Raw genomic sequence first — 25,307 nt, 5'->3', positions numbered from 1 at the left:
AGTCCTCCACCCTCAATCTCAAGATTTAAGGAGTTCTCCCCCCAACTGTCCAACAAGGAAAGATAGCCAGATGCGTCTGAACTCTGAAGTCTGGAATAAAACCGTAGATGCAAATTCCACCCAGCAGAGGCAGTGTTATTTATATACATAGAGATGAGTTTGAACGCGTTCTATTCAAAAAGGGGCTGTAGGTACATAAAGGACACAAGTTACCAGTCATCTACTTCCACCCAGAGCAAAGTGACAGTGCACATACATTCATACTCTCTCAAGTGTGGGCTACACTGCACATTTACTCATATTATCCCAAATGTATGGTCCCCTAAGGGCACTTGACGTCATACTATGCAAATATGGTAACAGAACAAGCATGCGATGACCCTTAGCAACAACATACTTCAACTAGATAATCGTTCAGGAAAAATCCTCTCCCAGAGCTGAGGTTACAAATTCCAAGTTAGTTTATGAACATTCTTCTCTGAATTCTTTTAAAGCTATGGCTTAAAACAAAATATCAACAACTACAATCTCCTGAAGAACAAATGGAGAAATACAGAACCTCTACCAAGAACCATTGTTTTGGGTTGCTCATTTGGAAGGTTCTCCCACCAGGCAGGTATTAGGAATACTTTAACCCCCACCCCTCACAATGAGTCCACCATAAGGGGAAGAAGTTGTTTTGTCCAGTGAGGGGAAAAAGAATATCTAGAAATAACCTTCCCTTCTCTGGACTCCAGCCAAAATTAGAACCCATCAACCACCATTAGCTATAATGCCCATCTTAATAACCCTAGATTTCAAGTAACACTACATATAATGTTAAACAAAGAAAAAAGTTCTAAAGGTAACCAGTAGCTTCTTAATACAGGCACATCACTTTTCTGAGAAATTAAACTTGAGAGTTTCCACCTGAAGGTTAAGAGGCAACGTGCAAACTTCACACACCCCATCACGTACCCTCTGAGAACACGTTCTACTTCTCCCTGAATCTTCCCCTTATTGCACCTCGACCTCTCCAGTATCCAATCTTCTACCCTAGAACCTCTCTTCAAGCGCCTCCCTCTATCCTCAATTTCCTTCTGTTTTCATTTGGTAAAATTATTTTACACTTAAAAAAATAAATATTTATGCAATAAAACCAGAAGATAAAATAAATAAAACTCAAGTTAATTTGCTCTGCAGAGCTGTATGGAAGCGAGGCAGGTGCTCTTATTTAATCCCTCTCTGCCCTCCACACTCATATAGATCTGCTTCCTGGGAAGTCTGGGGTCGGGGAAACTGCACCTCACCCTTACTCCCGTCCCCTATTGGCCCTGGTGAGGCCCTATTAGAACCCAAAGGAGGAAGAGACGACAATGCTGTCAGATGGCAAGTGGCCAATTCCTCCTGAAATGAAGGTAGGTTCGCTTGGTCTCTCCTAAACAGAAGAGAATGTCCAAGAAATGAAATGTTTTGAAAGCCATTGAAGATACAACTAACTCCTGCACTGGGTTCCTCTGAGTGCTCATGGAGTGTGTGGGAAGAGAAAGGAATCAAGTAGCAGCATTCAGAAACAGTCCTGGGTTATAAGCTGATGAGGTCTCTCCCTCATCTGGGGAGAGGTTGCTTTTCCATGTTGGGAGGGAGGCGGGAAGGAGGCATGGCTTAGACGGTGGCGGTTTCCTTCATGGGCTGGATGCTGTTCATCTCCACGACGGGGCCTTTCTCAGCTCTGTTACCCTCCCGAGCCTGCGCCTCGAAGGCTTGTGTGATTTCCTCAAAAGTCCTGCCACGAGTCTCAGGGACTTTGAAGAAGGTGAAGACCAAGAAGACAATGAGGAAGCCAGTGAAGATGATAAAAACATAGGCTCCTAAATAGAACTAGTGAAAAGATACAGAAAAAGGAGTGTCAGTGTAAATTCTCGTCATTGCCAAACCCCTTCCCTTCCCATCCATTTCTAGTAGGCTTCGGGACACAACCTTTCCACATTTAACAAGAACATGTAGTCTTCGTCGGTATTTTTTTAAAAAAGATTTTATTTATTTATTTGACAGAGACACAGTGAGAGAGGGAACACAAGCAGGGGGAGCGGGAGAGGGAGAAGTAGGCCTCCTGCGGATCAGGGAGCCCGATGCGGGGCTTGATCCCAGGACTCTGGGATCATGACATGACCTGAGCCGAAGGCAGACACCTAACGACTGAGCCACCCAGGCGCCCCTTCCTCAGATGTTTATGATGCCATTGCTCACTTACTATATTTCCCTGCAATTCTGCGTCATTCCTTTCCTTACTCATTAAAGATCCCTGCTTCCAAATACCTATTGAGTATTTTAGGACTTTTTTTTTTCCTTTATTTTATTTATTTGTCAGAGATAGAGCACAAGCAGGGGGAGAAGCAGGCTCCCGACTGAACAAGGAGCCACACGTGGGGCTTGATCCCAGGACCCCGGGATCAAGACTTGAGCTGAAGGCAGACGCTTAACCGACTGAGCCACCCGGGCGCCCCTAGGACTTTTGAATATTATTTTTAAAATCCAGGTTTCTGAAAGACTCACAGAAATAGGAAATGCATTCTAGAAGTTCACTGCAAGTGCCTTTATTTAAGGAACCAGCTCCAGGTCATTTTATAATAGGACCTACACCTCACTCATTCATTAACATCCTATGATTATTCGTGAGCCTTTAAGGTCATGAAGTCACTAATTCAAATTGTGGATTTTAAGTGTTGGTCTGGAATCCTTTGGGATTCATCTCAATCATTGTATCTAGGCAGAACTATGCCTGTAATCACCTCAGACCAGTGGTCTTTTAAAAGTTCCCAGTTGCGGGGTACCCGGCTGCCTCAGTCAGTAGAACATCCGACTCCTGATCTCCTCCAGGTCTTGAGTTTGAGCCCCATGTTGGGGGTAGAGTTTACTTTAAAAAAATAAAAGTTGCCAGTTTTGCCCTCCTGCTTCAATCTTTTTTTTGCTACCATTCCTTCTTTTTCTATATGCCATTGAAAATGAGAAAAAAAATCTGGTTTAAAACACTTGATATCTGGGACGCCTGAGTGGCTTAGTTGGTTGAGCGTCCAACTCTTGGTTTCGGCTCAGGAGATCAAGCCCTGGGTCAGGTTCCATGCTTAGCGCAGTGTCTGCTTGAGATCCCCTCTCTCCCTCTTCCTCTGCTCCTCCCCCTCCCACATTCAATCTCTCTAAAATAAGTAAAATCTTAAAAAAAAAAACCCACAAGAACAAACCCCACTTGATATCTAATCCTCTGTGGTGTCAGTTACCAAATTTTAAACCTGTCGGCTTAAGTGAGCTGGTTTCGAGATGGGCTCGGTGAGTTTTGTTTGAATTTACTTACTGCAGCTGAAGGGAAGAGGAGCCCAACCAGGAAGTTGGAGGTCCAGTTGGAACAACCAGCGACTGCCATCGCAGCTGGGCGGGGTCCTTGGCTGAAGAGTTCGGCCACGATAAACCAGGGAATGGGGCCTGGGCCAATTTCAAAGAAGGCCACAAAGACCAAGACAGCCCCGATACAAACAAAGCTCATCCACTTATAGTCATCCTAAATGAGGAAGGAACAAAGGAAAGTTAGTAGTCAAGACAGCTCGACCTGGATAGATCTAGCCTCCCAGCTATGAGGACTGACTGATAATGAAAAGCTCCCCCTGTCTGGGGTACAATGGAGTTCTTCGACTTAGAGTCAAAAGCCCTGGGGTTTTGAACCCTAGCCTTGTGCTCACACATGTGTCATTTTGCACTAAGATCATTTCATCACCTGTAAAATGGGAATAATTACCTCAAGATTACTTGAAGAATTAAATTACATAAGGTATTTTACAAGCTGTATGTTATATAGATGTACGAATTACAGCAGTTTAATTACTTATCTCTGAGGATTCACTTTTCTTAAAACTCTGGGCATGTGACTTTATGATCTCCACCTCACCTTTCCCACCCATGTCAGAGTCACCTGTAACCTCTTCTCTCTCCTTCCCCTCCCTTTCCTTCACTCAAAGAGCACTCACCTTTAGTAACAATGAGATGGTCATAAAGATGGAACAAACAGCCATCCCTCCAAGGCCAGTCATATGTAGAGTCCTCCTCCCTACCCTTTCCACCAGGAACAGCTAAAAGAAGAATAATATAACATAAAATTTCTGCTTTCCCTTTCATGAAAACACTGTATGAACTACCTGAATCTGCCTTACCAATAGCAGGATACTTGGTATAGTCACATGTCCCCTTTTAGTTGAGTTTCAAGCATCCTACAAATCTTTTATACCTCCCTCTTTCTCACCCACTTCGTATTTGCTTGGAGAGAGTGAAGACTACTTATACCCATCATTCAATAGCTCTTCTTCCCCAAAGAAGAACGAAACAACCACAAAGGTTTAAATGATGGTAGGGAGGGAGATGGAAGGACACAAAACCGATCTTTGAACATGTGTAGGAAGAATGCCCCTCCCCCTGTCCCCAAACTATCACACCATCCAACTTACAGAGACAACAGTGAAGATGGTATTAACCACACCCGCGCCGATGGTGGCATAGATTGGCTCCTGAACACCTGCATCTTTGAAGATTCCTGTTGAATAATAGAACACCTAATAGGAAACAAAAGATGTTGCAATTCTGAAACAGCAGCTGTGCACCGCAGTTAAAGAGAACCCTCAGAAAAATACACTCAAAGTCCCAGGAGGTTAAGGAGTCCTTTCGGGGTTTTTTGGTTCAGTCAGTGTCTTTTCTGCAAAGAAATCATCTTCTCTATCTTATCTCTTCTTAGTTCTCAATTCTAGCTACTTGTTTCCATTTCTCCTTCAATGTTTATTCCTCCTGTTCATTGAAGGCTCCTCCTTACATTTATTCTATTAACTTAGATATAATGATTAAGCTTTTTTGGTTTGTTTTAAAGTTTGGTGGTGGTTTTTTTTTTTTTTTTTAAGTAAGCTCTACACCCAACATGGGGCTGGAACTCAAGACCCCAAGATCAAGAGTCGCATGATCTTCCAACAAAGCCAGCCAGCAGCAAGTTCCTCAATTAAGCTTCTTCAATGGACAATTCCTCTAACCCTTAAAACAGTGATAGGCACACACTGATATCCTAAGTTGACAGTGAAGCCAACTGAGGAGTAACCTCAGCTTGCTCTTGTTATTAGAAACAGAACTTGAGCTGGAATCCCTAGCCCTCGGTCCTTTCCAAGTGTTTTAGGAAATGACACCGGCTATCATTTTAATTTAATATGTACTATTAAGTAAGCTACTGTTTATACTATTTTTTATTATTTGCTGGTCAGCATGCTGAAATGTAGGGTTGCTACAGCTACCACAGTTAAAGAGATGTCAAAATATTGAACTCAGACCTCAAGGTAACAAGAGAACAGGATCTAGATCATCATGACCCAACCTAGATCAGGTTTGGGTCAAGAGTTTATTATTTCATCCAGAGTGTTTGCCTCTAGAGTTGTATTCATCAGACTTTTTGATGAATATACGTGTCTACTCTGGGTTACGTTCTCAAGAAACAACTCTCCAAATACCTACAACCTCGGACAGAAACGATGTATATTTGTGTTTTCTAAAATAGGACTAATAAGGCTGTACTTTTTTTTTTAAAGATTATTTTTGGGGTGCCTGCGCTGCTCAGTTGGTTAAGCATCTGCCTTTGGCTCAGGTCATGATCCCGGGGTCCTGGGATAGAGCCCCACATTGGGCTCCCTGTTCAATGAGGAGTCTGCTTCTCCCTCTCCTTCTGCCCCCACCCCCGCTCGTGTTCTGTCTCAAATGAATAAATAAGATTTTTTAAGTAATCCCTACACCCAATGTGGGGATTGAACTCACAACCTCAAGATCAAGAGTCTCATGCTCTATTGACTAAGCCAGCTAGGCACCCCACAGTGATTTTTAAAATGACAAAATTTGAAACTGGGATCCATCAAAATCATCTCAGAGGTTTTTTTAAAACTATTTTTCCTCCCAATTTCTGATATCACAGCCTCTAACCCTTTATGAAAAGCGCTGCTCTTTTCAAATACAAATAACCTTCTTGTGTGTTAGGGAGAAATGGCCAAGGACCAACTTACTATTTTGAGCATCAAGTAAGTGTGTTTGGCAAATGCTTTGCTACAGAATGATCTAATCATATTGATCAAGACTGAGGAGAAACCCTCTGGGCATGAATCGGAACAAGAGTGCTTCATATCCAAAAATTTTATCTGCAAATGGACAGAAGGTATAGGAATATCCTCTCTTACTACCACTAGGATCCAAAAGCTGGAAGGTAGTATCTGCCTTAGATAATAGAATTCAAGCTACCTGCCAAATGTCACCTTCCATTTTGCTCCCCACTTTCAACTATCAGAGTCACTATTCTGGTTGTAACTACACAGACAGAATAGTAAGGCCTGGTCTATCTGAAGTTCCCAGTGTATCCCCCAGACCTCTTGAATTCATTTCCTACTTATTCCCCAGGGCTTTACAATGATATTTTTTAGACTGTGAAGTCCTGGAAAAAAGCCATAGCATGTAAATTCTTGGATCTACTTTAGTTGTATGGCCTGCCTTATCACTGATGACATCAGATAACACTGATCAGATTTGTAAAAGACAACTGGAAATAAAAAATGAGTGGTCAGAAAGAGGATTAATGAAAAGTAGATAAATGTGTCATGTCCTACATACTGAAAAAAGTTTGAAAGAGGACAATGTTAACCGTAAGTTCCAAGACAAAAGGTGATGAAGTTTTCGTTTTATTATTTATTTTCTTATTTTCCCACATGGGAAACACGTACTGCAGATAGAATTTTAAAGAAATAAAAACAGGCGTACCCGCCTGGCTCAGTAGGAAGAGCATGCGACCTTTGATCACGGGGTTGTGAGTCCGAGCCCCAGATTGCAGTGTAGAGATTATGTAAATAAACTTAAAATACAAAACCAAGTCAAAACCTGGATAATCAGTATTTCTGGAGTGGCTGCTGCGTGGCGAGCATCGTGGGGACTCTATAGGTTTAAGGAGGTGAGCAGGCGTCCTGACTCGGCCCCTCGGGGAGGTGCGTGAAGTGTGTGCGGGACCCCCTGGGACACAGAGTAGCTACTCACAGCATTGATTCCAGACAGCTGCTGGGACAGCTGGAGCATGATGGAAATCATAATGGGCTGCTGGTAGCTGCGTGATCTGAAGAGCTCCACCACCGTGGCTTGCTTCTCTTGTGCCATCCTCGTGCTCTCATCTTTCATCTCCTGGATGTCCTGAGTCACGTCCTGGGTGCCCCACAATCGCTGGAGGACTGGTCAAACAGACAGACAAACAAAGGATAAAGATAAGGAGCTGTCTCAACTTCATTTTCCCTATAACACAGCTGGGAAGAAGCCACACTTAGATGAGCCCTGGATATGGCTCATCAATTAGCATCTGTGCCTTAACCTGCTTCTCACTCCACTCTTTAGGGGTGGAAAGTTTCTGACTCCAGAGCAATCAGGAAAGTCTCCAGCTTGGGTCCAGAGGGGCCAGAAAAGGAGCGGACAAAACATAGATCCAAAGCCCTCATCCTGAAACAAACCACAACCCCAAAATTCCTACAGCGAAGGTGTGAAGGATACTCACTCTCCCTAGCACTTTCCTCCTCCTTTCTGTTGATGAGCAAAAATCTAGGACTCTCGGGGCAAAACGGAAGGGCTGCACTTTGCAGGACAGCTGGAATGATGGTGAAGCCCAAAAGCAGGGGCCAAAGCTCTTCAGTCCCCATGATGACTTTCAAACCAAAGATCTAGAAACCAGATAAAGATGATACTTTATAAAGCTCATACTTTATATAAGCCACAAGTCAGTTAAAAAAAAAAAATTCAGGGTGCCTAGGTGGCTCAGTCGGTTATGCATCTGCCGTTGGCTCAGGTCATGATCCCAGGGTCCTAGGATCCAGTCCACACTGGGCTCTCTGCTCAGCAGGGAGTCTGCTTCTCCCTCCGCCCCAGCCCTCCTCCCCTTATGCGCGCGCTCTCTCTTGCAAAAATAAATCAGAAAAAAATTTCAGAAAATCATCCATTCTTTTACCACAGGAAAAGATAAATTCTGTTTCTTCTCCTTTCTCTACCCTGCCTGCTTCTTTAGCCACCTGTGCGCTATAGTAATAATAATACCTGAAATTTACATATAGTTGAACATAGGTCAGATATTCCTGAGAGCTTTATCTATGTTGTTAACTTATTTAATGAGCCAAGAAACTAACACGCGTTAAGTATGAGTTCTAGAGTACCTGAGCCACCAGGATCCCGATGACGATGCCCAGCTGGTTGAGAGTGCCAAAGGCCCCCCGTAGGGCAGTGGGAGAGACCTCTCCAATGTACATGGGCACAAAACCTGTGCAGAGGCCGCAAAAGAGGCCAATAACCAACCGGCCCAGGATCAGCATTTCAACTGACTCGGCTATTTTGCAGAACCCCATAAGGCAGCCACCAGCGACAGCCAAGAGGTTGACAATGAGCATTGAATTGCGCCTGAAAAGGTTAAAAGACAAGAGAAGTTAGCAAAATAGGCCAGGCCGGAACTTCTCTCTTTCCTTATCTCTCTACCCTTCTCCAGGCTCATATTATCTACTCTTCCGGTTTTAAGTTTTCCTCTTTCTGTTATCAGAACATTTCTAGTTGGGATAAGATCAATGGTTCTTACACCTCTGTAGGCATAAAACTCACCTAGAGAACTTGTTTAAGATTCTTTTAATTCCCAGCGGTAGCCAGGATTGTAGCAAGCACAAAGGCCAGTAGTTCTCAAAGTTGTCCACAAACTAACAGCATCAGCTAGAAATCGGCAAGAAATTAAAATTGTCCCACCCCACCCCAATTTACTAAATCATTAGGTTTGACTCTGGGACGGAGCCCAGCAATCTGTTCCCAAAAGCCGTCCGGGTGACCTGATTCTAGCTAAGGTCCGAGAACCACCGCCCTGGGCAATTCTCATACAGCTGGTCCACGAACACACTCAAAGAGAAATTTCTGGACCCGTGCTGAAATTTTTATGCTTCTTACTGCATTTTGTTGTAATATAGTTGCTTAGATGGCACCAACATACTAATGAGAACAGATTTCAGACAAAAGTTTTCTATGCCCAAAAAGGTAGACAGCTTCAGCTCTCCGGCTCTCGGCTAGCCTGTGATGAAGGCCATTTACAGTAAGTATTGATAGCCAGTATAAAATAATAAATTACTGCATCTACGTGTTAAACGTGGGAGGCAAAGCCACAGAAACAACTAGAGGAAGACGGAAGTAAGAGATTAACAGTGAAAAATTACTGCAGATGTTTGGAAGATACTTCTGGGACTCTGCCCTTGGGTGGCCTGCTGGAATTACCCAGGGAGTTCTGAAACGCTGGTACTTTTTTTTTTTTTTAATTATGTTATGTTAATCACCGTACATTATATCATTAGTTTTTGATGTGGTGTTCCATGATTCATTATTTGCATATAACACCCAGTGCTCCATGCAGAACGTGCCCTCTTTAATACCCATCACCAGGCTAACCCATCCTCCCACCCCCCTCCCCTCTAGAACCCTCAGTTTGTTTCTCAGAGTCCATCGTCTCTCATGGTTCATCTCCCCCTCCTATTTCCCCCCCTTTATTCTTCCCCTCCTTTTATCTTCTTCTTCTTTTTTAACATATAATGTATTATTTGTGAAACGCTGGTACTTTTAAAAGCTCCCTGGGAGATCCTAAATGTGCAGCCAAAGGAGAGAACCTGCTGTTAAGAGAAAAATTTCATCTTTCATTCTCACTTTTACCTTTCTCTGCATTCCTTTCCTAGTTTCCCTACTTCCTCTATCAGGTTCTTTTGCTAATAAAATAAAGATAGGAGGAAAGTCATTGAATTATGGGAGGGCCACATTAAAATTTCAATGACTTTAGTAGACACAAGGTGGCCTCAAAAATGCAAACACAACAAACACCAAACATTATCAGATAAAATGGGTTGCTTTTAAATTTTTTTAGAAGTTGAATTTCATTTGTGTTTCCAGAACGTCTAAATTAGCAAATGAAATGGTTTCTTCACCAGTCATTACTGAAAGTATTCTGCTAAGACATTTTATTAAGTCAGCAAGAATAAGAAGATTCAATTTTCTTTTGGGGGACAAAAATGTCAGTTATTTGGCCATTATCCACATTTGCCACAGGCCAAGGATTATAAAATGTTTCCTCCCAATCCTGCTTTGTAAACACAAGCATGAAATCCCAAATTTTTCAAGAAAAGCAAACAACTTCTGACCTTGTAAATCAAGTAGGTTTCTGGGAAATTCCATAGTGCACTTTATTACAGAGAGTACTGAATTAGCTTCAGCTGGACTCAAAGGCTAATCTCTTGATGGGCAGCGGAGCTCCAAGCAGCCCTATTCAGTACCAGTTGGCCTAAATTTGCCTCCGTAGGAATTTGGGATGCTCTCATTCAAATGCATCATCACCTCCCCATCCTAATTCTCAATACCTGTTCTCAATGCAACCAGTATAGCCCCCCTCCTTGCCCAGTTTCTGGTCAATACCTGCCAAAGCGGTTGACAAAGAGTCCAACGGAGAAGGAGCCAATCATACCACCAACGGAGAAGATAGCCACAGACAAGGACCAGAGCGAAGTGAGTAACACCTCACTGGGAGGGTCTTCCAACCTCTCCTCCAGGGTGTAATTGAGAAAGTCCTTTATGATCTGCCAATTAAAATGATTGGTGGGCAGACAGATTATTACAGCTGAATGAGAAGGGGCAAATATCGGGGATCTTCCCCTCCCTAAGAAAATAGCATTACAATTACTGGTAGAGAATCAAGTAAATGAATGGGTGGGGATAGAAGAGATAGAGAACCTATTGGAGGTTCATGGTAGCTCTGAAAAGAACAATTTTGATTTGTCCTGAAAATCCCAGTAGGTAGTTAGCACTGATGTTCAGTGACTACCCCAGTCCTCCCCTAAGACCCTCCCACCCTCCTTGTAACTAACCCCTGAGGGAGAATAAAGGAAGTGTATCACAATAGCGTGAGGGGAAGAATGGATACAGTCCAGTCAAGGGTATGGGGAGCAACTGAGCTTGTTGCTTTTATGATTCAGTTAGACTTCCCCACCAATGTTATTCTGCCTCTTCAGCCTTCACCAAGCTAGATACCAAGTTTGTCTGAAATTCTTCGTTCTTGAAACCCTACTTAAAGGAATAATTTCCCTATTCCAAATTCTAACTCTGGTCACCTGGCACTCACCATCTCAGGAGCATTGATGACTCCGGTGTTGTAGCCAAACTGGAAAGAGCCTATTGTAGCAATGGAGATGGCAAAGATCAGAGGCGTTGTGACCTGGGGTTGAGGGGGGAGAAGGGAAGAAACAGTCCTTAAAGCTCTCGACTGATGATTGTCTCTTATTAACGAAGGAGAGATATTAGGAGCACTCAGCCTATGAGTGGTATGAAAAGAACAAAAACTTAACGAAATTTAGGTAACGAATGGGGGAACACAAAAGAACAGGTTATACTGAAGAACTTCTCCGGAGATACACAGACAACCACGTAAACTTGGGAAAAGTGGCAAGAAAATTTGGGAAGAAAGTTAAGAGGAACTGGGTTAACTGGCTTCAAACTATTAAAAAAAAGCAAGCATAGAACTGCAGGGAAAGAAAGCCTTGGGATTCCTAAAAATGGATTCTTTTGGAAACAGCTAGATCCAGTGCTGTCTCCTCCCGTACCCCAGATCCCACTGAAGCCCAGAGTGGTGGTGGTGGTATCTTCACCACTGGGCTGTTCCTAGCGCTCTGGATAATGTAAACTACAAAATCTACCCAGGGTATCCTGGTCCCATTTGAAATTCTTCCTGTTTACTTCGTTTTGTACCACTACCCCCACCCAGCAGGGGGAGAGCACAAGCTCACTCCCAACCTAACAGACCAGAGATGTGGTTGGGGAGGAGGGAGTCATCTCTCACCTTGCTGAGAGTAATTCAAGCGTGTGTTTATCTTAGATTTCCAGCTCAAGGTAAGCTCAATTTTTATGGCTGAGGACATCCTTCCTTACCTTAAACTCCGTCCCCCTTTTAGGTTAGACGGACTGGCCAGCCAGAAGTTTCAGTTCTCCAGGTTGACCTCCCACCCCAGACAACCTGGCGTTAAGTACCCGAGTGGCCCCCGTCTGCACACAGCTCTTTCTGTTTAATCCATTTCTCATCAGTAATGACCTCTTCCTTTCTGCCTCGCCTCATCATTTACTATTCTTGAGGGCCTTTTTCTCCTCCCTGTTTTTTCATCCCTTCTCTTACCTTCCTTCATTTTCAAGTAAGTTTACCTTGGTGACAATGATTTTCTCCCAGCAAATATACTGCATACATAACATACAGTAACACATTAATGTATCGTGCACTCACAATCACAACCACAATTGGTACAACTGGGATTCTCTCTTAGTATCCACAGACTTGTATACGTTATAGAATAGATGGCTGGACATTGGCCCATTCCCTCAAACAAATCCCAGGTCCTTTCAAGGTTTAATGCTTCCAGAGGAATCTTCCTGCTGGCTCATGAGACCCACATTTGTAATCAACACAGCCAAGCAGCCTGGAACACTCAACCATCTCACCCCCAGATCCTCCGCAGCATGTGATTATGTTAAAAAACAAAACAAAACAAAACCACCAACAACCCTGAGAAACATACAAAACTTCTCCAGGTGACTCTCCCTGTGACAGGAAGGTGAGTGGGACTAGGATAAGTCCTTTACAGGCTGTGACATCCAAAGAAAACTGGAGGAACCATGGCATCACAGGCTGGGGAAGAAACGAAAAGGCCTGAAGGTGGCTAGATGACTTAGAATAAAACAGAGCGCAGCAATCTCCATTAAGGTCGGCCTTTCTGAGTGTACCCCAAACAAGCAAAAATAACTGTAATTGTATTAGTCTTACCTTCTGTGTCCCCATGGCCCTAATTCAATTCTTTTCCAATCTTCAGCAAAGATCTAGGAGTGGGAATCCCAGAGACACCTCTTCCAGTCAACAAAGTCTCCAAAATGTCCTTCTCGGCAACAAGTTTTATTCCCGGTGCCCAGCACCGATGCACATCTCACCCTCACTCACCGTTAGTGCGCTCCAGCCACGCATTTATAATCTCTGCAAAGGGTGGAGCCTGCAAGGGAGACTAGCCACCCACCCCCCCAGCCCCACCCCACACCAGCTCGAAGGATCCCGTGACCTCTCGGAATTTTGTGACCTCAAACTCTGTCCCCGCCCTAGGCAACAACTCCCTCCCCCTTCCCCCCCCCCCCCCCTTTTAAACCCCATCCCATACCCCTCCCCCCTGTTTTTTTTTTTTTTTTTTAAAGCTCGTCCTCCTTCCCTCTTGTAATAGCTGCAATAGCCTCTTAGTTTCACAGACAAAATGCTACCAGAAAAGCCTGGAGGGAGGGCAAATTCACTTCAGTTTTTGCTCTCACATCTGCTGGGAATTAAGCCAATCTATAAAGAGATGAGACTAAATGCTATTTATATAAGATAAAGTCGACTGGGTGCTACTCTCTGAGAGTTAAGGTTGTTTGAAGGAGTGTAAGCAGAAAGATTCACAATGCTATGAATTTATCAGCTGCTTTTTGATTATAGGCTGGGTCTACAATCTTGAAGGGAAAGGAAGGGCAGTCTGGAGAAGAAAAGCTAGCAAGGGAAGAATTGGGCCAGTTTTTGGCTCTCCTTGTCCTCTGATTAGCACAATCTCTCCTGGGAGGAAGAAAACCTCAGTATCTGGGAGCCAGACCAACTCTCCTGGGTTGCAGGAAGGAGAGAATCAACTGCTTATGGGATACAATTCAAACTCCTTAATATGGCATTCACCGTACCACCTATTCTGAATCCTACCCATTCTGCAATGGTTTGCCTCTAGTCTCAGGTTTATAGCATCTAGAGATGGAACCATGACCAAATTCAGTTAAATAGGTGTTTGCTGCGTGCACACTACATGTCAGTTACTCTCCAAGAAGTTGGGGATTCATCAGTATGTAGGACAAAAAATGTCCTGGCTTTTAAGGAATTTATAGCATTTCCCTTCTTATTCTGTTAGGAGTTAGTTGGACAGTTAGGTGGTCAGGGTCCCCAACAAGAAAATATGGAGTCAGGGCAGCTAAAATAAAATTGCACTGACATCCTGTTCTGCAGCTTAGACAGGACTACACTATTTTGCTTTGCAGCCTTTGCAGAAATGACTTCTGCAAAACGTCCTAAAATAAGACAATTAACCACAAAGCACTTGTCCCTATCACGGGCAAGGGACAGTTAAGACATAAGCCCCCAGACATCAAAAAAGACTATCAGCATAGAGACATTAACCTAATAGACAGATTTCCTGACCATAGCCCTAATTGGCACAACTCAGCACACCCTGATTGCTTAAGATAATTCCTCAAAAGAGCTCACAAAAACCCCTAAACTTAGAAACTCTGGGGGCAACCCATTCAGGGCCCATCCCCCTCCCACTCCAGGAGGTTTCTCTTACTCAATAAACTTTTCTTTGCTGCCCACCAGTCTTCGTCTTCAAAGCTGCATGACCAAGGACCTCAGGCACTAAGGGGACAAAAATCCTGTAACACTTCTACTACTTACAAAATAAAAAACGGACAAGCCCAACTGATTCTTACACAACTGGAGAGAATGATCAATAGCCTATTAATTACGGACTGTGAATTTCTTGAAAGAAGTGTGAGATAAGTATTTGATTACTCAGCCATACAAGAAGATTGAGCAAGATGAGTAGGAAAAACAGGTAAGAAAAATGTGAACTGAGGAAGATGAAGGATAATGAAAGGAGAGAGAGGGAGAAGGCCCCAGGGTGAGAGTAAATGAAGAAAACAATTTAGTTCTGATTAAAGATTTGGAAGTGAGAGATAGTATCAAGGCTTTGCTGGCGGGGGGCGGGGGGGAGGGTTGGGGGAGTGGAGGCAGGGCGGGAATATCAATGGTCAATTTCCTAACACCGTTAATTTGTAGCCTAGCAACAACTTCACTATGCGGGAAGAGGATGAGCAGCGACCGAGCACAGTAATGGGACCTAATTTTCCTAGTTGGTAAACTGGTGTAAGTGCATCTTTCTTTTGGGTTTTGGTTGCGCGCCTAGAATTCAAACTGATGCTCCTGTACCTGAAACAAACCAGATTATGTTGTCTCTCTCTCTTTTTTTAAAAAATGAGGATATTTTCTAAATCTGTTAGCTGAGAGAACCAAGTATGAGTGAAACGTGACATCCAAGAAAACCTTCCCTGAGGTCACACCTCCCCTCCCCCACCTCATTCCTGTCCTTCCAGGAAACACTGAGCCTAGAGGCCCCTTAGTTACCACAGCAACTGAATTTAGCTGCCAAAGGACAAAGAATATCCTGTATGGCTGTGAAGTCCAATAGAAATATAATCCAAGCTATTTATGTAATATAAAATTTGCTAGTAGCCACATTAAAAATTTTAAAAGAAACAACAGAGGTTAATTTAAATAATTATTTTATTTGACCCACTATAGCCCAAATAATATCATTTCAGTATGACATCAATATAACAACTATTACTAAGGTAGTTTATTCCCCGCCCCACTAAGTCTTTGAAATTCAGTGTATCTTTCACATTTATTAACACATCTCCATTTTTAGACTCTAAGTTTTCTACAGTTAAATATGGCATCTATCAAAACAACAAAGTTGTGTTTGATGGGAAAATATTTTAAATTGCTCTGATTTTAAATTAATAAAAACCAACAATTCAGTTTCTCAGTTGCACTAGCCACATGTAGGTACTCAGCAGCCACATGAGGCTTGTGGCTGGACCTTGCTTAGAGTAAGACGACCATGATGCTCTGTTTGCCTCCGGTCTTTTCTAGGTCCTTTCTTATCTTTGCTTTTCTTTATTACTTGTCTCACAGTGTCACTCTTGGCTCTAAATCACTTTATCTTTTCTTCCTTCCTCTTCCTAGGTTTAGTATAATTAGTCTTTATGTTTTGCAAGAGCAAATTAAATGAGTAAAAGGACAAAGTTGGTCCGTAGTGCCCCCTTCATTTACCCAGAGCGGGCTCCAGTATAATTTCAGAACACAGTATCTGCCCCGGTAATTATTTGCCCAATGGTTAATGAAAGAATAAATGTAATTGTGAAGGCGCAGAATTTATGTGTCCCAAATTAATTTGTGTAAAACAGCTATGGAGAAAGACAACACTGAAGGTTAAGTTTTAGATGTGTGAATTCTGTAGAATATTTTCTTCTTGGTGAAAAAGGAGGGAGGGTGAAAGGGAGACAGATCTGAAATATATTTTGTCTGGCCAACTCAGCCTGAGAAAATTACCTTTCAAAAAGTTAAGCAAGTTAGGGGCGCCTGGGTGGCTCAGTTGGTTAAGCGACTGCCTTCGGCTCAGGTCATGATCCTGGAGTCCCGGGATCGAGTCCCACATCGGGCTCCCTGCTCAGCGGGGAGTCTGCTTCTCCCTCTGACCCTCCTCCCTCTCGTGCTCTCTGTCTCTCATTCTCTCTCTTGCAAATAAAATCTTAAAAAAAAAAAAAAAAATTAAAAAAAAAAAGTTAAGCAAGTTAATAGGGACAGCATTCTACTTCTAGCAATATATGTACTTTTAAAGGTTACAACTGGAATTCAACTGAATCTCAAGCATCTAAAAGCGTGCTGAATGTGTTGCGGTAAATGCTTCTTGAGTAAGAGGGATCTGATAAAGTGCTGACCAGAAACCAGTCAGGGCTGGGCTTATTCCCAGAGTAAGAGACGCCCAAGTTAAGCAATCCTCACCCTGGGCAATAGATAACAGTTGTGCAATACAACTGATGTTTTAGGGAGATCAGTTGGTTGATTGGGGTCTTCGATGCACTTTGAGAGCAGGTCTCACTAGAATCCCAGCTCCAGTCAGCCCGGAGTTACAACTCTGGTGATTAATCTGGTGATTATGCTAAGGGAAGGCCAGCAAGGTAAAGGTCCTACAACATGGGGGTCCTGTATCATTTGAGTCCTGTGAGGTGTTCTTCCATCTTTACTGAAAACAAAAGAAGAAATGTGGTGGATACATTTAAAAATGGAATAGATTGGGAAGAAATGTTATGAAATTCCCACCTAATAGTTTAATGTAGGTTTGCTAAGAAGAAAAGTAATGAATGAATAATGGTCTGAAATCTCTTAGGTCCAAACACAGATATCTGCAGACCATACATCTCAATCCTAGCTTCTTGCTGCTCTGTGGGAGGATGTTTGCTACTGTGATAACTGAGTAGGAAAACAAACAAACCAAAAAATCCCAAAATCAAGGAATACAGGACTTTAAACACGGAGAGTTAAAGACAGAGAAAACTGCCTCTTTCATAGAACATTGTAATGGCATTTCAAGGCACACACAAAAAAGCTCATGCCTACTTTAAAGATTGCCAGAGTTAATTCTACTCTTTGCTTGCATTTGTAATTTTTCTCATAAAGAACAACTTTTGTTGCATGTTATTTACTAATCTTCCTCTACTGGGTTAGGTGTAGTCAAAATTCATCTTGAATGTGAAAACACCAGGGTAAAGAAAGAAAAAATTTGAGAAATGTTGATTTTCCTGTCTAAACTGGGTTTCAACCATTCATCACTCCAGTTGATCCTGAAGCACCTAATCCGAGCTCTCAGACCCGTATCACTTTCTAAGGGGCTCTCCCCTCCTCCAATTTCCTTCAAAAATCAATCTATCACGTACCAGTGCTAGATGAATTACACTACATCAAAATCACTATCATATCATTCTCCTACTCATGTATCTTCAATGGTTATTGAATAAAGTCTAGATCAGTGCTGTCCAACAGAAACATAATGTGAGCCACATAAGAAATTTAAAATTTTCCAGTAGTCACATTTAAAAAGAGTGAAAAGAAATGAGTTCATTTCAATATTATATTTTATTTAAACTAATATATACCAAATATTGTCCTTTCAACCTGTACATAATATAAAAGTTATTAATCAGAGATTTCTCTCTCTCTCTCTTTTTTTTTTTTTGGTACTAGACCTTAAAAATCCAATCTGTATTTTATACTTACAGCACAGCATTTAAGGTGAAATGTAGTCTGATTAAAACAATGAAGTTGTGTTTAACAAAAACACTTTATAGTACTTCTAATTTTTTTACACTGTTTCAATTTTTTTAATCACTTCTGTCATTTTCTCTTTCCTCCTTCCTTCCTTTTTCTTTCTTTCCTTCCTTCCTCCTTTCCTTCCTTTTCTTTCTTTCCTTTCCTCCTTCCCCCACTTCCTCCCTCCCTTCCTCTTTCCCTTCCTTCCTCTCTCTCTCTCCCTCTCTTTCTTCCTTCCTTCCTTTCTTCTTTTTTATGTAATCTCTATGCCCAACATGGGACTCAAATTTAACACCCCAAGATCAAGAGTCGCGTGCTCTACGGACGGAGCCAGCCAGGTGCCCCAACACTGCTTCAATTTTTAAAGTGAATGAATTAAAACAAACTAAATGAATTAAAATGGGATGCAATTAATAATTAAACTCCTCAGTCACACTAGTCACATTTTAGGTATATCTCTCTCCTTTGCCCAAGCCAAACTAAACCAATTGTCAGTGTTCAAACACTGCACTCAAACAGCCCTATGGACCTCTACATCTGTATCCTTTATTATATCCTTTATAATAAACTCATAAATGTGAGTAGTGTTTCTTTGAGTTCTGTCAGCTGCTCTAGCAGATTAACCAAACCCCAGGAGGGGGTTGTTGGAACCTCTAATCTCCAGCAGTTGATAACCTGGGCTTGCCACTGGCCTCTGAAGTGGAGGGAGAGGGAGGCAGTCTTGTGGGGCTGGGCCCTTAACCTGAGACACCTGACTCTATCTCAGGGTAGATAGAATTGAGTTGAATTGGGAGGGTATTCTGTTATCATCAGCTGAGAATCGAGGAATTGCTTGGTGGTGTGAAAAAACACACACTGAAGGCTGCCATTAACAATATACCACAGACTGGATGGCTTAAACAACAGAAATTTATTTTCTTAACAATGCTGGAGTCTGGGCGTCAAAGATCAAGGTGTTGTCAGGCTTGGTTTCTCCTAAGGATTTTCTCCTTGACTTGTAGATGGTCTTTTTCTCTGTGTGCATGCGTCCCTGTGTCTCTTGAATAAGGACGTCAGTAGGATTGGATTAGGGCCCACCTAAAGGCCTCATTTTAACTTAATCACTTCTTTAAAGGCCCTGTCTCCTAATACAATCACATTTTGAGGAACTGGGGATTAAGCCTCCCATATGAATTTTGGGGGAACACAAGTCAGCCCATAATACCATGTTATTAAAGACTCACTCTTTTGTACTCTTTCATCTTGAATATCCTTCCCAACTGACTAACTCCTAGTCATACATACAATAACCAGTATCTCTTCCCCTTTGTGAAACATTCCCAGATAAACCTAAGAAGATATGGTTTCCTTTGGGCCACAATCTATCTCAAACATACCTATATTATAGGTACTTACTAAATCCCATAGCAATTATTTGTTTTGTTTTTAAGATTATTTATTTATTTATTTGACAAAGAGAGAGAGCGGACAAGTGGGCAGAGCAGTGGGCAGAGGGAGAGGGAGAAGCAGGCTTCCCACTGAGCAGGGAGCCCAATGCGGGGCTCGATTCCAGGACCCTGGGATCATGACCTGAGCCGAAGGCAGACGCTTAACAGACTGAGTCACCCAGGTGCCCCAATAGCAATTATTTGTTAACATATTTGCCTACCTTTCTAAATTCTGAGTACTCCGAGGGCAGAGATTTTATCATATCCACAGTGCCCAACAAATAGGTGAACAAAAAATGTTGGTTAAATTAGCTGAATAAGGCGCCTGGGTGGCTCAGATGGTTAAGGGACTGCCTTCAGCTCAGGCCATGATCCCAGGGTCCTGGGATCGAGCCCCGCATCGGGCTCCCTGCTCAATGGGGAGTCTGCTTCTCCCTCTCCCACTACCCCTGCTTGTGTTCCCTCTCACGCTCTCTCTGTCAATTAAATAAATAAATAAAATCTTAAAAAAAAAATTAGCAGAATAAAACATGTCCAAAGCATATCCTTGGGGCTGTTGAATATCTAAACAATCTATAACCTAATTAGTAATTTGTGTAAGTTTTTTTTTTTTTTTTAAATAATCTCTACACCCAACATGGGGCTCAAACTGACAACCCTGAGATCAAGAATCGAATTTTCCACTGACTGAGTCAGCCAGGCACCTTCCTAATTAGTAAATTGTACAACATGATTATAGAAATGATTTGTTAATAAAGGTAGTGATTTGTAGATGTCTGAAAAAAGGTTCCTTAGAAAATGAACTTCTTTTAGGGATATACATGGATGTGGCTTGATAACTTGATGAAGGTGATACAGTTTCTTTTATTTCCCAATAATCATTCTTTAATGTATTCAAAGATTATAAGTATACTAGCATTCCTGAGGCTTTATTTTTCATTGGTAAAACATAAAGCCAATTTAAAGAAATGTACAATCAGTCTTATGTCTGTTTCATTGGCACCAGCCATCTCTGAAGCTCTGTCTAATCGGTCAGCTAAGCCCTCTGTTTGACATTAAAACAAAACAAAACAAAAAAACCTCTAGTAGGGGCGCCTCGGTGGCTCAGTCGTTGGGCGTCTGCCTTCGGCTCAGGTCATGATCCCAGGGTCCTGGGATCGAGCCCCACATCGGGCTCCCTGCTTGGCAGGAAGCCTGCTTCTCCCTCTCCCACTCCCCCGCTTGTGTTCCTGCTCTTGCTAACTCTCTCTGTCAAATAAATAAATAAAATCTTAAAAAAAAAACCCCAAACCTCTAGTAATAGTCTAGACTATTACCAGTTCATTTGTAAGCACATACTGTTGAGGACTTGTTATCCTTACTCTTTAATGCTACAGGCTATACTCCTAATCTAAATAGGTATCTTGAAATGGTCAATATCTTATCTGTTAGAACATCTAATTTTATGTTTAGGTCTGTTGCCAGTTTCAAAGTGGATACTTTCTAAATGTACTTAGCATAGACAAATCTATTACCGTGCAATATTATTGTGTATATATATTACTTAAAAAATGCTGTGCTATTACTAGTTTACAAATTTAGTCCCCAAATACACTGTGAGCTTCCTGAAAACAATGCCTATACCTTATTTGCCTCAATATTCTGAATATTTGATGCACTGTAAGTTATAAATAAATGTTTTTGAGAGAACTGAAGAAATGAATGGTGATCAGGGAGTAATTTCTCAGGATTCAAATAGAACTGAACATAGTCTTTTTTTTTTTTTTAAAGATTTTATTTTTAAGTAATCTCTACATCCAATGTGAGACTCAAACTCACAACCTCGAGATCAAGAGTCACATGCTCTACTGACTGAACCAGCCAGGCACACCGAACGTAGTCTTAATTGTATTTATATCCTGGCCGTCTCTAAAAAGATTTTTTTTTTATGGGGTGGTACAGTGGGAGAGGGAGAGAGAGAGAATCTTAAGAAGGCTCTCTGCCCAGCATGTAGCCCAATGCAGGGGTAGACCTCAGAATCCTGAGATCATGACCTGAGCCGAAATCAAGAGTCTGAACCTTAACCTACTGAGCCACCCAGGCGTCACTCTAAAAAGAATGTGTTAACGAACAAAAGAATAGTGGCCTGTATTCCTTTTCTTTTCGTTTTTTAAGTAGATTCCATGCTTGGCAATGTGGGGCCTGAACTCACAAACCTGAGGTCAAGACCTGAGCTGATATCAAGAGTCAGACGCTTAAGTGACTGAGCCACCCAGGCACCCCACTGGTCTGTATTTGTTTTTTTATCCCCCTTCTTTTAAAAAAAAATTTATTTATTGGGATGCCTGGGTGGCTCAGTCAGTTAAGCATCTGCCTTTGACTCAGGTCATGATCCCAGAGTCCTGGGATCGAGTTCTGTGTCGGGCTCCTTGCTCAGCAGAGAGTCTGCTTCTCCCTCTCTGTGCCGTTCCCCCCTGCTTGTACATGCTCTCTCTCTCTGGCAAATAAATAAATAAAATATTTAAAAACATTTATTTACTAATCCATCCTAGAGGGAGAGAAAGAGTGTGTGCACAAGCAGGGGAGGGGCAGAAGGGGAAGGGGAGGGACGAGCCGACTCTATGATGAGCAAAGAACCCAGTGGGGGGCTCAACCTCATGACCCTGAGATCACTACCCAAGCAGAAGCCAAGAGTCAGATGCTCAACTGACCAAGCCATGCAGGCGCCCCAGTGGTCTGTATTTCTTAAACAAAAATACTCATTTGATGGTTAATATTTTATATTACCCACCATTAGGATGACTAACTAATTCTCTCTTAACTCACTCTGTAAGTACAACATTACCCTAATACCAAAACCAGACCAAAGACATTACAAGACAACTATAGACCAATATCTCTCATGAACATGGATACAAAAGTCCTTAAGAACATATTAGCAAATATAATACAACAATAAATAAAAAGAATTATTATACATCATCACCAATTGGGATTTATTACAGGTATGCAAGGCCTGTTCAATATTTGAAAATCAATTAATGTAATCCATCATATCAGCAAGTTAAAAAGAAAAGTCACATGGTTGTCTCAATAAATGCAGAAAAATTTGACAAAATCCAACACTTTTTCATGATTAAAAACTCTCAGTAAACTAGGAATATAGAGGAACTTCCTTGATAAAGAAAAAACCTACAACTAACAACATACTGAAATGGTGAAAAATCCAAAGCTTTCCCACTAAGATCAGGAACAAGGTAGAAATGTTCTCTCTCACTACTTCTTTTCAACATTAGCTAGAAGTACTAGCTAATGTAATAAGACAGGGAAAGGAAATAAAAGGCATACAGAGGGGTGCCTGGGTGGCTCAGCCGTTAAGCGTCTGCCTTCGGCCCAGGTCATGATCCCAGGGTCCTGGGATCGAGCCCCGCATTGGGCTCCCTGCTCCACGGGAAGCCTGCTTCTCCCTCTCCCACTCCCCTTGCTTGTGTTCCCTCTCTCGCTGTGTCTCTCTCTGTCAAATAAATAAAATCTTTAAAAAAATAAAATAAAATAAAATAAAAGGCATACAGATTAGGAAGAAATAAAACAGTTTGAACATGACAGGATTGTCTATAAGAACAAAATCCAAAGGAATTGACAAAAAATTCCTACAACTAATAAGTTATTATAGTAGCAAGGTTGCAAGATACAAGGTTAATATATAAAAGTCAATCACAGTTGTATATACCAGCAAAAAAGGTAGAACTTGACATTAAAAACACAATACCATTTATATTAACATCCCAAAAGGGAAATGTTTAGATATAAATCTAACAAAATATGTACAAGAGCTACATGAGGAAAATTACAAAATTCTTTTTTTTTTTTTTTTTTTAAAGATTTTAGTTATTTATTTGCTAGAGAGAGAGAGCATGGGCGAGAGAGAGTGAGTGAGAGTATAAGCAGGGGGAGCTGCAGGCAGAGGGAGAAGCAGGCTCCCTGCTGAGCAGGGAGCCCGATGCGGGACTCGATCCCAGGACCCTGGGATCATGACCTGAGCTGAAGACAGCCATTTAACCGACTGAGCCACCCAGGCGTCATAGAAAATTACAAAATTCTGATGAATAAAATCAGTAGAACTAAATAAATGGAGAGGTAGTCTATGCTTATGGATAGAAAGACTCAATATTGTTAAGATGTTAGTCTTTCCAACTTGAAATATAGATTCAATGCAATCTCAATCAATGTCCCAGTAAGTTACTTTGTGGATATCAAAAAACTGATTCTCGGGGCGCCTGGGTGGCTCAGTTGGTTAAGCGACTGCCTTCGGCTCAGGTCATGATCCTGGAGTCCCGGGATCGAGTCCCACATCAGGCTCCCTGCTCAGCAGGGAGTCTGCTTCTCCCTCTGACCCTCCCCCCTCTCATGCTCTCTGTATCTCATTCTCTCTCTCAAATAAATAAATAAAATCTTTAAAAAAAAAAAAAAAACAAAACTGATTCTCGGGGCGCCTGGGTGGCTCAGTTGGTTAAGCGTCTGCCTTCAGCTCAGGTCATGATCCCAGGGTCCTGGGATCGAGCCCTGTGTCGGGCTCCCTGCCTAGAGGGGAGCCTGTTTCTCCCTCTCCCGCTCCCCCTGCTTGTGCTCTATCAAATAAATAAATAAAATCTTTAAAAAAACCCCAAAACTGATTCTAAAGTTTATATGAAGTGGCATAAGACCCAGAATAGCCAACACAATACTGAAGGAGAACAACAAAGTTGTAGAACTGGTATTACCTACCTGACTTTGAGACTTACTACAAAGTCTCAGTAATCAAGACGTGGTATTGATGAAAACAACAGACAAATAGATCAATGGGACAGAATCGAGAGCCCAGAAAGACCCACATGAATGCAGCTGACTGCGTTTTTACAAAGAAACAAAGGCAACACAGTGGAGTAGAGATAGTCCCCTTCTCGACAAATGGTGCGGAACAACAGGATGTCTGCATGCAGAAAAAAAAAAGAATGAACGAATGAACAAATGAAAGAAAGAAAGAAGGAAGGAAAAAGAATCCAGTAACAGATCTTATATCTTTCATAAAAATTAACTCAAAATGGATCATAGATCTAAATGTGAAACACAAAGATAATAAACTCCTAGAAGAAAAACTAGACTACCTTGGGTATGGCAATGACTTTTTTAGATGGAACACCAAAGGCACCACCCATGAAAACAGTATTTGGTAAGCTGAACTTTATTAAAACTTCTGGAGTGCCTGGGTGGCTCAGTCGGTTAAGCGTCTGCCTTCAGCTCAGGTCATGATTTCAGGGTCCTGGGATCGAGCCCCGCATTGGGCTCCCTGCTCAGTGGGGAGCCTGCTTCTCCCTCTGCCCCTCCCCCTGCTTGTACTCTCTCTCTGTCAAATAAATAAAATCTTCTAAAAAAATAAAATTAAATTAAAATTTCTGCTCTGCAAAAGACACTTTCAAGAGAATAAGATGACAAACCACAGACTGGAAGAAAATATCTGATAAAGGACCATTATCCAAAATATACAAAGAGCTGGTAAAATTGCACAATAAAAAAAAAACGAACCTGATTAAAAAATAGGCCAAGGACCTCAGCAGAAACACTGCCCCAAATAAGATATACAGATGACAAATAAGCCTATGAAAAGGTGCTCCACATCAAATGTCATAAGAGAAACACAAATTAAAACAACAACAAGGGGCACCTGGGTGGCTCAGTTGGTTGAGGATCTATCTTTGGCTCAGGTGATGATCTTGGGGTCCTGATATTGAGCCCCGCATCTGGCTCCCTGCTCAGCAGGGAGTCTGCTTCTCCTTCTCTCTCTGCCCCTCCCCCCCCTTGTGCACTCACTCTCACTCTCT

At 42.0% G+C, this 25,307-nt stretch overlaps 1 protein-coding gene across 4 annotated transcripts in view; it reads right to left on the bottom strand.

Moving 5' to 3' along the window:
- Positions 1-802: 802 nt before the first annotated feature.
- LOC116623561 (solute carrier family 2, facilitated glucose transporter member 3) overlaps positions 803-25,307 on the bottom strand; it is a 91,593-nt gene continuing 67,088 nt past the window's right edge. For 2 of the 4 annotated variants that reach the window (XM_032390789.1, XM_032390790.1), the window contains exons 3-11: positions 11,198-11,290; positions 10,495-10,655; positions 8,223-8,463; positions 7,574-7,736; positions 7,069-7,256; positions 4,473-4,577; positions 3,999-4,100; positions 3,332-3,535; positions 1,352-1,860 (exon numbers count right to left, since the gene is read on the bottom strand). In XM_032390789.1, the coding sequence (XP_032246680.1) occupies positions 1,645-1,860; positions 3,332-3,535; positions 3,999-4,100; positions 4,473-4,577; positions 7,069-7,256; positions 7,574-7,736; positions 8,223-8,463; positions 10,495-10,655; positions 11,198-11,290 (1,473 nt within the window). In that variant the 3' untranslated portion in view covers positions 1,352-1,644. Of the gene's footprint in view, positions 1,861-3,331; positions 3,536-3,998; positions 4,101-4,472; positions 4,578-7,068; positions 7,257-7,573; positions 7,737-8,222; positions 8,464-10,494; positions 10,656-11,197; positions 11,291-12,883; positions 13,191-25,307 lie in introns of those variants that run through there. The other 2 variants (XM_032390791.1, XM_032390788.1) reach the window with 2 other exon arrangements.

This window comes from Phoca vitulina, unplaced genomic scaffold, assembly GCF_004348235.1.
Source record: "Phoca vitulina isolate PV1807 unplaced genomic scaffold, GSC_HSeal_1.0 scaffold59, whole genome shotgun sequence".
Lineage (NCBI taxonomy): Eukaryota > Metazoa > Chordata > Mammalia > Carnivora > Phocidae > Phoca > Phoca vitulina.
This window is presented reverse-complemented; position numbering and strand designations above follow the sequence as displayed.